This window comes from Rana temporaria, chromosome 3 (assembly GCF_905171775.1).
Source record: "Rana temporaria chromosome 3, aRanTem1.1, whole genome shotgun sequence".
Classification (NCBI taxonomy): Eukaryota; Metazoa; Chordata; class Amphibia; order Anura; family Ranidae; genus Rana; species Rana temporaria.
Window position 1 is genome coordinate 315918810 of NC_053491.1, and position 12758 is coordinate 315931567.

Consider the following 12758-nt stretch of genomic DNA (forward strand, 5'->3'; position numbering starts at 1 on the left):
AATGAAGGCCGACATGTCTCATTCTACAAATACTACCCTGCCAGGCAGTCACACCAATACCCTGTCATCACAAAACAGAAACTTTGGACTGGGGTTCATTCACTGAAACTGAAGAGTGCAAAATCTTGTGCAGCTGTGCAAAGAAACCAATCAGCCTTCAGTATTGTATTTGTCAAAGCTAAATTGAAAAAGCTGAAGTTAGAAGCCGACTGGCTACCATACACAGCTGCACAAGATTTTGCACTCTCCAGTTTTAGTAAATCAACCCCTGGGACTAAAGCCATACATGAGACGAATTCCGAAATAATTCTTTTAAAAATCCTAGGAATTTTCATTCAAATTTTCACATTGGTGGGCCACAGCAACAGCTGATCTTTGTGCGGTCAACTAGTTTGACTAGGTATGAAAAACAAATTGCTTTCTAAACCGATGATGGGAGAATCGTGCAAGAAATATCATTGAAAAAGAAATGTGCATGAGAACAAGAAAGGAAAAACTACCAGAAAGAAAAGCCACAAAAATTATTTTCAGTAGCAACAAGAGGTGAAATTGAAGGCTTGGCTGGTCGAATCTTGATATCAATGGTGATACCATCGGATCACAAAACGTACATTTCCGATATCCAAAAGAAAATTGGTTCGGAATTAGATCCATGTATGGTCGGCTTTATTGCATGTAAAGTAAAAAAATAGTTGAAGAGTTCAGCAGCAGAAATGGATAATTGTCAGAAGTGGTAATGCAGGTGACAAGATCTTAAATACAAAACTCCCTAGAAAAACTGGACTATTAATTTTGTGAGCATTTGGGATCAGCTTTTTGCTGCTTGATTGAACCAACAGTAAAGTAACTAACATTTTAGCCATGAAAAGTCCTGCCCAAGAGAGTACACCACAACTATTATTGTTATGTAATGTAATGTAACTTTATAACCTGGATCCAACTTTACCTAACCTCATTTCTACAGTTCGAGAATGAATAGTGGAATGGCAGTTGATACAATGAAACATGAAAACCAGGACTGCAGTAAGGTAAAGGAAGCTATTTAGCTAAAAAAAAAAAATCCTTTAGTGACCCTTTAAGTCTGTAGTCTAAGAATGCATAAACATAAAAAAGCACCCCAAACTATTTATTTTTTTAATTAGTTTAGGTAAATTTGTATTGCTTATTTCAGCAAGGCAGTAAATACCCCAAACAAATGTCCCAATCTGTCATTCAGCATGGGTCCTTTTTTGGTTTTAGGACACCGATAGGTGAAGGAAAAGGGAGGGGGGACAAGGGTCTTCGAAAACATGAAACTGGGTTTTTAAAAGGAGTTACGTTTTTACAGAGTGTACTCTTAAATATTCAATTTAAAGCGGGTGTGAACCTCAGACATGAAATATGAACAAAGTATATCCCTTTATAGTGTGCACTTGTCTCAATGGTGAACATTAAGTGTCACTTTTGTCTGCTGCTTTGTTCATCTGCCATCAGCATAAAACTCTTACTGACAAGTTTTCCTGACACCAGGAACAAAAAAGGTGAGGGATGGAGCTCCAGCTGATTGACAGCTATGTTCCTGTGTGAAGGGGGGGGGGTGTCCCTTCCCTCCAATCAGCTCTTAGAGCTCTCCTCGCTGAGCTCTGCAGAGTGTAATTTCAGCTCTCTGCCCCCTTTTTTTTCACAACTCAGCTTTATAAAATTCTGCACTTTTAAATGGTTGTATAGAAGAGACGACTGGAGGACAATTTGTTTCATCTGTGCATCACTGTGCATCTGTGCATCACTAGAGGCCAGTCAATTCACTGGGTATATATGCAAAGGTTTACAACCACTTGAAACTAGGGTTGTCCCGATACCGATACCAGTATCGGTATCGGGACCGATACCGAGTATTAGCGGGAGTACTCGTACGCCGCGGTTATAACAGTAGGTACGGGGGACAATGGCTGCTGTACGGGGGACAATGGCTGCTGTACGGGGGACAATGGCTGCTGTACGGGGGACAATGGCTGCTGTACGGGGGACAATGGCTGCTGTACGGGGGACAATGGCTGCTGTACGGGGGACAATGGCTGCTGTACGGGGGACCATGGCTGCTGTACTGGGGACCATGGCTGCTGTACGGGGGACAATGGCTGCTGTACGGGGGACATGGCTGCTGTACGGGGACACATTTAAAAAAAAGTATCGGTATTCGGTATCGGCGAGTACATAAAAAAAAGTATCGGTACTTGTACTCAGTCCTAAAAAAGTGGTATCGGGACAACCCTACTTGAAACCAATAAAAATTATATTTGTTCTATTGCAAGGTTCTCACTTTCCTTTACAGAGATGAGCTGCTTCACCGTTTTGAGCATTAAGCTGTTTATTTAGACATCGTGAACATTGCTATGACTGAGGTTGATGGCACAAATTCTGGAGGCGGTCTGTGTTTGAGTCCAACCTGATCTAATATAAAAAACATTTAACTTGATGGCAAATCTTTCTTGCATGTGATGATGCATGTTAATTTGGGAAATTTAAGAAATTTAATTCACTTATTCCACCACTGCTTACCTGACAGGGTTGTTATTGAGGGACACTCTCAGAGATTCCAAACAAGCCAGAAGATTTGCATCATTAAGTCCAGATTTCAATTCTTGTATATACATTTGTGCTGACCTGGTGCTTTCCTTCTTATTCATTCCCTGTGTTATAGGACACAGAAACACGATGTATTAGAGTCTGCATTAGTGTACAGAAAAGATGTAAGATCAGACATCCTTTATAGGTTTTACATTTGCAATCCACATATTAAAGACATTATTCCCAACTACTATATTCTAAAAGCAAGAAAGCCTATGTGTTAACTGGTTAGTGGAAAGTTTCAGAGGTTCGGAAACGAGGGAGAGTTCTGATGTAGTTGGCAGAGAGGAATTGATAGTATTCAGGCTATTTAAACAAATTAGAGATTCGAGACAGATCAATGGTTTAAAAAAGCCAAGATTAGCAGTTATCCTCAATCTACAGTGAACTGTTAGATCTTTATTTTCCTGGAATTTATACAATGCTATTTGCCTTAATGAATACACTGATATTTTCTATACAATAGAAATAACTTTGGAATGTCAGGAATGTTAAAGCGGTATTCAATCCATGTTCAGAACTTTGCCCTATGATAAAGCTTAGAAAATGTCTAACTTGTAAGTAACTTTGAAACCTTTGAAATTAGTGCCATTTAGGAGATTTGGGTGTTGGCTCTGATCAATGATATCACTCACACATGTGCAGTTCACTGTGCATTTTCTGCACACGGCTTGTGCCGTGATTGCAGAAAGTATTTTTGGAGTGGTGAATCTGTTGCACATGCATGGGAGTGAGGTCATAGTCCAGTTATTCAAATGGCCAGAGAGCACAAACCTGGAAGGAAGACCTGGCGGAGATGGAAGCACCAGGAACAGTGACAGCTCAACACTGGAGGGCTTTGTTTCACAGACAAGTCTGTCATAATCTGCTAACATGTGGTACACCCTAACACATTATGGCATCAAACACATGGGCCCATTACAAAAAACAAAAAGTGGAGTGTAAACTGATATTAAAATAGGATGTTTTAATACAGCTTACCTGTAAAATCCTTTTCTTGGGAATACATCACAGGACACAGAGCCTTAATTACTTAATGGGTTATGTAGTCACCACAGGCGATTGGACACTGGCAAACCCAATTAAAATGGAGTTCCTCCCCTATATAACCTCTCCCAAATGGAGAGTACCTCAGTTTTGTAGCAAAGCAATAAGTCTTCCACGTCAACTCCAAAGAGGGGCAGGATCTCTGTGTCCCGTGATGTATTCCCAAGAAAAGGATTTTACAGGTAAGCTGTAATAAAAAATCCCATTTTCTTGATCATACATCATGGGACACAGAGCCTTAATTACTTAATGGGATGTCCCATAGCAATGCTAAAATTGAGGGGAGGGAGACACAGATCAGAATAAGACCACCATCAGGCCAGAGGATCTATACTGCTGCCTGCAGCACACTACGCTTGAAGGCGGCATCTACATAATATCTCACATCTACTTGGTAGAATTTAGTAAATGTATGGACTGAAGACCAAGTAGCAGCCTTACAGATCTGAGCCATGGAGGCCTGGTGATGCACTGTCCATGAAGCTCCAACTGCTCTAGTCGAGTACGCTTTCACCTAAAAAGGAGGGATCGTCTTTTCTAAACTGAATAATGACTTGTCAAATCCAACTTGCAATAGTGGATTTTGACGCTGCCTGGTCCCTCCTTATCTGAGCCGTAGCTTGCAGATAAACCTTTACCGCTCTTACAACATCTAGAGAGAGTGTAGACTCTCTTCCTCCGCAGGCTGCGGATCTAGGGAAAAAAAAAAAAAAGACGGTAGCAAAATATCTTGATTCAGATGGAATCCTGAAATCACCTTAGGTAAGAAAGTTTGGTGAAGACGTAGCACCACCCTGTCATCATGAATAATCATATACGGTTATTTACACGAAAGAGCTGCCAATTACGATACCCTGCTTGCCGAGGATGTGGCTACAAGAAAAAACTGTTTGTTTGTCAAAAGACTTAGATAAACCTGGTGTAAAGGTTCAAAAGGTAGTTTCTGTAAAACAAAGAATACCAAATTCATATCCCATGGGCACACGGGAGACTTAACAGGCGGATCCAAACGCAGTGCTCCCTGAACAAAGACCCTGACTAGGGAATGAGAGGCAAACAGTTTTTGAAAGAACACCGACACGGCCAAGATTTATAGTGCTCAAAGCCAACTTCATATTTAAGCCCAATTGAAGAAAGTCAAGAATCCTATTAAAGTGGAGTTTCCATCCCAAAATTTATTTTTCATTATTGTGCTCATTAGACCTAAAAAAGTAAAAAAAAAAAAAAAAAAAATTTTTTTTTTACTAATCTGGAAATGCCTGTTGCTATGCGGTCCCACAAGATCTGCCTTTGAAAGCACCTAGGATTCTGACATCTCCTTCTAATGCTCCTGGGAAATGTGTGCCATCATTTCCCAGGATGCAGTGCGCTGTCCAATTATCACTCCCCATCCAAGACTTCCAGGAAGTGCTTGTGGGCTTCACAATGCCCACAAGCAAAATGACAAAGGTGTAGACATAGTTTTACAAACTATCTTTTTTGAATATCTATGCGGATCGGTGGCGGATTGTAAAATGTTAAGTGACCGGATCTATATTATAAAAACGCAGGATGAAAGGACATACATTTAAAAAATGCTAATTGTGGTTGGAACTCCGCTTTAATGGCATACACCCTAGGATGCCATCTTCTAGGTTCACACCAGGAAACATATGCCTTCCAGATTCTGTAGTAGATGAGCCTGGAGGCCGGCTTCCTAGCATTAACCAGAGTGTATAGTACTGGCCCTGAGAGGCCACGTTTCCTCAGAATGTGGGCCTCAACAGCCAAACTGTCAAATTTAGACTTTGTAAGGGAGGATGTAATATTGGACCCTGCGACAGTAGGTCTGAGTGTAGTGGGAGAACCCAAGGTCTTCCTACTGCCATCCTTATGATTTCTGCGTACCAGGGTCTCCTGGGCCAAGCCGGGGCAACCAAAATCAGACTGTCCTTCCCTCTTGACTCTCTGGAGGAATCGTGGGTGGAAAGCAGAATTGGAGGGAACACATAAATAAGAGAATAATGATCCCATAAGATTGTCAGGGCATCTGACCGTTGGGCACAGGGATCTCTTGTTCTTGACACAAAGCTGTCCAGCTGTCCATTCTCCTGGACTCGGCTACTGGCGGCTTAAAAAATCTGCCTGCCAATACTCTACCCCTGGAATGAAGATAGACAGGCGACGAATATGCCTTTCTGTGATTCACCTCTTTTTGAGCATCCAGACTTCTCCTTGGTGATTGAAATAGGCCACGGCTGTAGCATTGTCGGACTGAATCTGAACAGACCAACTCTGCAGTCTGTAAGACCAAACTTTGAGGGCCAGATGAATTGCCAGAATCTCCAGAATGTTGATGGATAGGAGCTTTTCGGCCCCGGACCACTTCCCCATGGCAGATGCTTCTTCTAGAACTGCCCCCCAGCCAAGTAGGCTGGTGTCTGTGCTTACCACTTTCCAGGTAACCTGAGTGAAGGATTTTCCTTTTGTCAGAATTTGGGGGAACAACCACCAATTGAGGCTCTGGCGAACCTTTGGAGATATCATAGGAAGATCCAGGGCCTGAACATCTGTTTCAATCTGACAGAATTATGCCCTGCAACGGCCTTAAGTGAAACTGGGCGTAAGGGACAGCCTCGAATGAGGCTACCATCTTTCCCAATAATCTCATGCATGGACGGATGGAAGGTCTTTTTTCTTTTATCACTCGGACCAAGTCTCCTATGGCTTTTGCCTTTGGCTTGGGAAGTAATACCTTGCTTTGGGATGGGTCTATAATCATGCCCAAATACTCCAGCCTTCTTTGAGGCTGCAAAAAGGATTTTTTCCAGATTGAAGACCCAGCCGAGGTACTCTAAATATTCCATGTGCTGTTCACATTGTGGCCCAAGCGTGTGGCGGACTGATCTATGATCGACAGATAGTCCAGGTAGGCTGTTACTGCTATGCTTCATGCCCTTAGCCTTGCTAGGGCCGGGCCAAGTATTTTTGTGAACACTCGAGGCGCTGTAGCCAGCCCAAAAGGAAGGGCCACAAACTGAAAGTGGCGCTGATCGACCGCAAACCTTAGGTGAGCGGGGAATATTGGCACTTGTAGATATGCATCTCTGATGTCTATTGATGCCAGGAATTCTCCTCCCTGAAGGGTGGAAACAACTGAACGGACAGACTCCATGCGAAAGGAGAGAATGTTCAGAAACCGATTCAGGCTTTTCAGATCTAGGATAGGCCTGACATCCCCATTTGGTTTTGGAATTGTGAAAAGGTTTGAATAGAATCCTGATCGCTGATCCTCTTGGGCCAACTCCATGATTACCCCTTGGGACAACAGGTGTTCCAAGGCCAACAATAAAAGCCTTCTTTTTTTCTGGATCTTTGGCATCTCTTGACTTTAGAAAACGGGGTGGCGGAAGTTCTCTGAATTCTAGGTTGTAGCCTGAGGACACTGTGGAGATGACCCACTTGTCCTGAAACCTTCCTCCATCGGATAAAGGAGGGAAAACTGCCTAGGAGGAGAAAACTTTATCTGGGTGAACCCAGTCATCATACAGTTTATCCAGCAAGGGATGAACTGGAAAGGAGCATGTAACCTGTGGGGATTTTCCGAGATCCCAAAGAGGAATTGGAGGACATAGAAGCTTCAACAGGAGGCAATTTGTAAGTGGCACGCACCATCTCTGCATAATATTGCACCTGCATTTTTAGAGACTGAGAGGTAGCAGGAATCCTCTCATCCTCCGAGTCCTCGGCCTGCACATGATCCTTAACTCCAGAGAGGGATTATTCACCCTCGGAAGGCTCATCTGATGAGAGCCAGAGCAGATGAAGGGGATCTACCCCGTTTTCTGCAATCTTTCAAGGAGGTTGCGATAATAGTAGCAATCCTTCCTTCTAAGCCATCCAAAGCAACTTTTAAAGCGTCCTCAGCGACGTATACAGGAGCTGCCATAGGAGAAGCTGCAAAACCAGAAGGGGCACACGATCATCCTGTGAGGCTGCTACCAGACTGACAGAGGGGGGATGGTAAACTGCAGGCAAGCTCAAAATTCTTAGCCGTATGCAGGGATTTTCTAGTGCCTCTTTTACTAGCCCTTGTTCCTCTCTCGGGGACATAGTCCTTACTGCAAAGCAAAGGTACTATCCACAAAATAAATGCAATCACTGTTGTGCTATAGTCTTACAATACACAAAATATCAGCTCACTGCACAACCTGATGCCAAGTAGGAGTCTTGGGTTTGCCTGGTTCAATCCACAGGGATGTGTACAGCCCACAGCTCTGTGTCCATACCGCTTTACAGAAGGCTTCTGGCGTGCTGGGCATTTAAACCAGCCTCTTGGCACCTGCACACAGGTGTTCCGCATTTGCGCATGGGCACTAGCAACCACAGCCCTCCCCCTATCAAAGTCTCACCAAGACAGCTAAAAGGGTGCTCCCGGCATCCGTACGCGCGCCACTGTCATGGCGGTGCCCAGGAGAACGAGGAAAGGGAGGAGAGATTACTGGGGGCATCATTGGGGACCCCCTATTGCGTTTTTGTGTAAGAGCCTGCAGCGGAAGGAGGCGAGTGGTTAAATTGACCGACTTTACTGAGCTTGTTCCTGGATGTCTATGTAAGAATACACCAGGTATGTACTTACTCCCTCCAGTGGCCAAAACCAGGAAAGACATCTTACTCACAGAATATAAATATAACATTTAAATTATCCTCTTCTTACCTTATCCACGCTGCAGGAAAAGCTACTAAAAGTAGTTCCAGCTTTCACCCATCACGGCGGGCAAGTTGTGCCAACCTTCAGGTTTATCAAGGGTTCATTTAGAGAAACTTTTCGTGCCACAGTTGCATTAGTACACCAAAGTCTGGATCCCAGACCTTCCGCAGAGAGACATTACAGGCAAACCTTGTTTCTTCATTACACGAGGCCCGGGTACCACCCATCCTAGGGCTTTTGATATCGACCCGAAGTATGGATCTAGTTATAGCTCCTAATCCTCTGCAGACAGACCATCAAAGGAGCACTTTCTTCTTAGCACATGTTGAACGTGACCAACCACTTTAAACACTGGCAAGAAAACAGAGGTACTCTCCATGCTCCTGCTGAGTGCCCCTACAGCAAGCAACTTCCTATGGGGGCACGCAAGCTGAGCACTGCTCCGTGTGTCCATTCAGACACGGAGCCGTAGCTCAGCCCCGCCACACTCTCCTCATTGGCTCACGGACTTTGGCACCCAATGGTGCTGTGATACATTTGCCTATATGTCTCAGTGTACTGCTCCCTGCTAGCCATGGGTAGAGGTAGAAAGGAATTTCATGTGTGATTCATTCCTCTGACAGGTTATTGACGTGCTAATGTCCCCTCACTATTCTAAACGTTAATTGATCTATTGTGTTGTGTAAAGAAGATCTGTGTTTACCCTTAAAAGATGTGTATTGTATCATCAGGCTAAATGATTAGAGAAGTAGTATGTTAATTATTCTGATTGCTTCAGTGTAGTAATTAACTCCAGTGATGTCTTTATCTAAAGAAACGTGTCTGCAGGGTCGGCTCCGACTTGTCTCCTATAATCTGTATGGGAAACCCCACTGTGTGAGGGGGGCGTTCCGAACAGGCTGTAACCACATATAAGCTGAGTTTTTGTGTCAATAAAGTGTCTTGGTTCCAGCATCCAGTCTTGACTCATGTGTGGGGAATCCTGTGATGTTCTTGTATGGAGAGGAGGGAATGCTTGACGGGGATATCATACCTATACCGTCACAAATTGGTTGGCAGCAGCGGGATCTTCCCTTCTACTCTCCTTCACACCCGGATTCCAAGCAGACACTGGAAGAACTACTGGAAGGATTGCTAGCAACAAAACCAAGCGGGTCATCATAGCGGAATCAATGGAGATAGACCAGGAGGACGGGATTGCAGCAACGCCAGCAGTACAAGAAATGGATACACCAGTGATTCAGGAGGAGGAATCGCCAGCCAACAAGCTAATGAGAGAGAAGCTAGCGTGGTTCGGCCCGAACCCAACGCCGGATGTGGTGCTGAAAGTGATGGACCTGTTAGCGGAGGAGGCTAAACAAATAAGGGACGCAGAACTACAGAAGGCTAAACAAATAAGAGACGCAGAACTACAGTTAAAACTGGCAGCAGTCCAACAAGCAGCCGCACCTTCTCCGAACAGTGAGTACAGCACAGCAGACGCAAGGAAGATTCCGTTTAGCGCTTTTAAAGCTTTTGATGAAAAGGACTGTGAAATTGATAACTACCTGGCGGATTTTGAGCGACAATGTAACCTGCACCGAATAGCTAGAAGAGACTGGGTTGCAATATTGTCAGGCAAACTGTCAGGCAAAGCTTCTGATGCTTTCCGGACCGTGCCAGATCAGGATATCCATAGCTACGCCCGGGTTAAAGAAGTGCTCCTGGCTCGTTATGCAGTAACCCCAGAGTCCAACCGACAGAAGTTCAGGGACTCACGCAAAACCACGAAAGACTCTTACGCAGAATGGGCATGCCAGCTGTCCCTGTCGGCCTCTAACTGGGTTAACAGCAGCCAGGCCACCACCGCATAGGACATTTTGCAACTAATGCTCCTGGAGCAATTTTACAATCACATCCAGACGGATGTCAAAGATTGGGTGAGAGATCGCAGGCCCATGACTCTACCAGAGGCCGCGAAGTTGGCGGATGAATATGCGGATACTCGCAAGACAAACCAGGTCACACCACGGGTACAACCTCCACGACCAACGGCGCCCTCACACCCACCAGCCGCTAGATACCAACCTCCTAACAGACCGGTGACATCTAGCCCTCGCTATCCACGCCAGGACGACAACCAACAACGCTGCTTCCGGTGCAAACAGTTGGGTCACTTCAAGCAGAATTGCCCCATGAATGACAACACCAGGTCAAATTGGTCTCAACCTGGGTACCGCCCACCAGCAGCAGCCCATTGTGTAGACTCGGCTTGGGATCCCCAGGAGCGGGGTCGGGAAGAACCATTGGGCACCCCTTACGAAGCCCTCATGGTACAATCTGCTATTACGGACAACAGGGAACACCATTGTCAGCTGGTCATGGGCTCCAGCCCTGAGCCAGAGGGGCCCTGGAGGGAGCTGGGCAGAAAGAGGCACCGCCGGCCACCCTTCAAGAAGAAGAGGTCCTGGAAGTCATATAACCAGCGGACCTGGGAGGAGAAGAAGCGACTGGAGGAGAGGGAGTCGCAGCGGGCGTCCCAGATGCGGGCCGAGATGTTCGCCAAGGGCCCACCGGTGGCCCCTTACACCACCACCCAGTTCCTGATGATGAAGGACCACGTGGAGAGCCTGCAGGACATGAGCAAGCAGGATCTGATCCGTGAGTACATAGAGCTGGAGGAGTGCATAAGCCGCATGGAGGAGGAGAACAACCACCTGAGGTCACAGCAGGCTGACCCCCCCAGGCTCCATGAACTGGAGATGGAGCTGGAGAAGCTCCAAGAGGAGAACCGGCGGCTGCGGAGGGAGCAGGGGGTGGCTGACCTTATGGGGCTCTGAGTCCCCTCTCTCCCCCCCCCCCCGGACTCTGAGCACCAGTGCTACAACAAATATAACTTTTCCTTTTTATGAATCTCCTGTGATTGTCACTTCAGAGCCATAACCTGCCCCCTCCCATAGCGGGACACCTAGACGGCGGCGCACAGACCCATTCGCTGTCTTCACACTGACTTCTGGTGACTTTGCAGATCGCACAAAGACTTGGGGACTGACCGGCGTGTGATCTGACGACCCGGTGACATACCTGAGTCTGAAGCAGTTGTCAAGGGAGGTCAGTCATGCCAAACGGAGTTAACCTCGGACTAAAAGCTCTGAACCCGTCAACCCTACTGGACCAGGGAAGGTCCAACCGGATTTGCCGGAGCAGGGAGCAAAAGGGGGGCCATTGTGATACATTTGCCTATATGTCTCAGTGTACTGCTCCCTGCTAGCCATGGGTAGAGGTAGAAAGGAATTTCATGTGTGATTCATTCCTCTGACAGGTTATTGACGTGCTAATGTCCCCTCACTATTCTAAACGTTAATTGATCTATTGTGTTGTGTAAAGAAGATCTGTGTTTACCCTTAAAAGATGTGTATTGTATCATCAGGCTAAATGATTAGAGAAGTAGTATGTTAATTATTCTGATTGCTTCAGTGTAGTAATTAACTCCAGTGATGTCTTTATCTAAAGAAACGTGTCTGCAGGGTCGGCTCCGACTTGTCTCCTATAATCTGTATGGGAAACCCCACTGTGTGAGGGGGGCGTTCCTAACAGGCTGTAACCACATATAAGCTGAGTTTTTGTGTCAATAAAGTGTCTTGGTTCCAGCATCCAGTCTTGACTCATGTGTGGGGAATCCTGTGATGTTCTTGTATGGAGAGGAGGGAATGCTTGACGGGGATATCATACCGATACCGTCACAGGTGCCCACTGCTGTCTCAGCCAATGAGGGATAGTTCCAGACAGCCGGGGGGGTCTTGTTCAATATCGCTGGATGGAGGTGGGGCTCAGGTATGTATTAGGTGAGCTACTGCACACACTGTTTTTTTTTTTATCAAAGTCTCACCATTAAAAAAAAAAAAAAACACACACATGTTCTACTTACCTGCTCTGTGCAATGGTTTTGCACTGGGCAGCCTGGATCCTCCTCTTCTCGGGTCACTCTTTGCTGCTACTTGCCCCTCCCTCATGCTGAGTGCCCCCACAGCAAGCAGCTTGCTATGGTGGCACCCGGGACACAGAGATGCGGCTCGGCCCCCGCCCCACTCTCTCCTGATTGGCCGATTTTGATTGACAGCAGCGGGAGCCAATGTCTCAGCCAATCAGAAGGGGGAGTCACGAATGGCCGAGGGACTCGTTAATATCGCTGGATAGAGATGGGGCTCAGGTAACTATAAGGGGGGCTTCTGCGCATTAGGATAAAAAAACCTTCTGCCTTTGGAACCACTTTAATAGGGTAAGTTTACTAACCAATGAATAGCCAAAAAATAAAGCCACGTTCCACCCAAAAGTGAAACTTTCGCTCATCGGATTCCTCCCCCCTCCGGTGCCACAATTGGGGGGAGGGGGGCAGGAGACTGGTCAAAGACAGGTATCCTTTGCCACTTCCAGG

The 12758-nt window shown here is 45.9% G+C and overlaps 1 protein-coding gene across 2 annotated transcripts in view; it reads right to left on the reverse strand.

Moving 5' to 3' along the window:
• The window catches only part of DIAPH1 (diaphanous related formin 1), a 423627-nt gene that overhangs the window by 315637 nt on the left and 95232 nt on the right, over positions 1 to 12758 (reverse strand). For both annotated transcript variants that reach the window (XM_040344879.1, XM_040344880.1), the window contains exon 5: positions 2539 to 2669. In XM_040344879.1, the coding sequence (XP_040200813.1) occupies positions 2539 to 2669 (131 nt within the window). The remainder of the gene's footprint in view (positions 1 to 2538; positions 2670 to 12758) is intronic.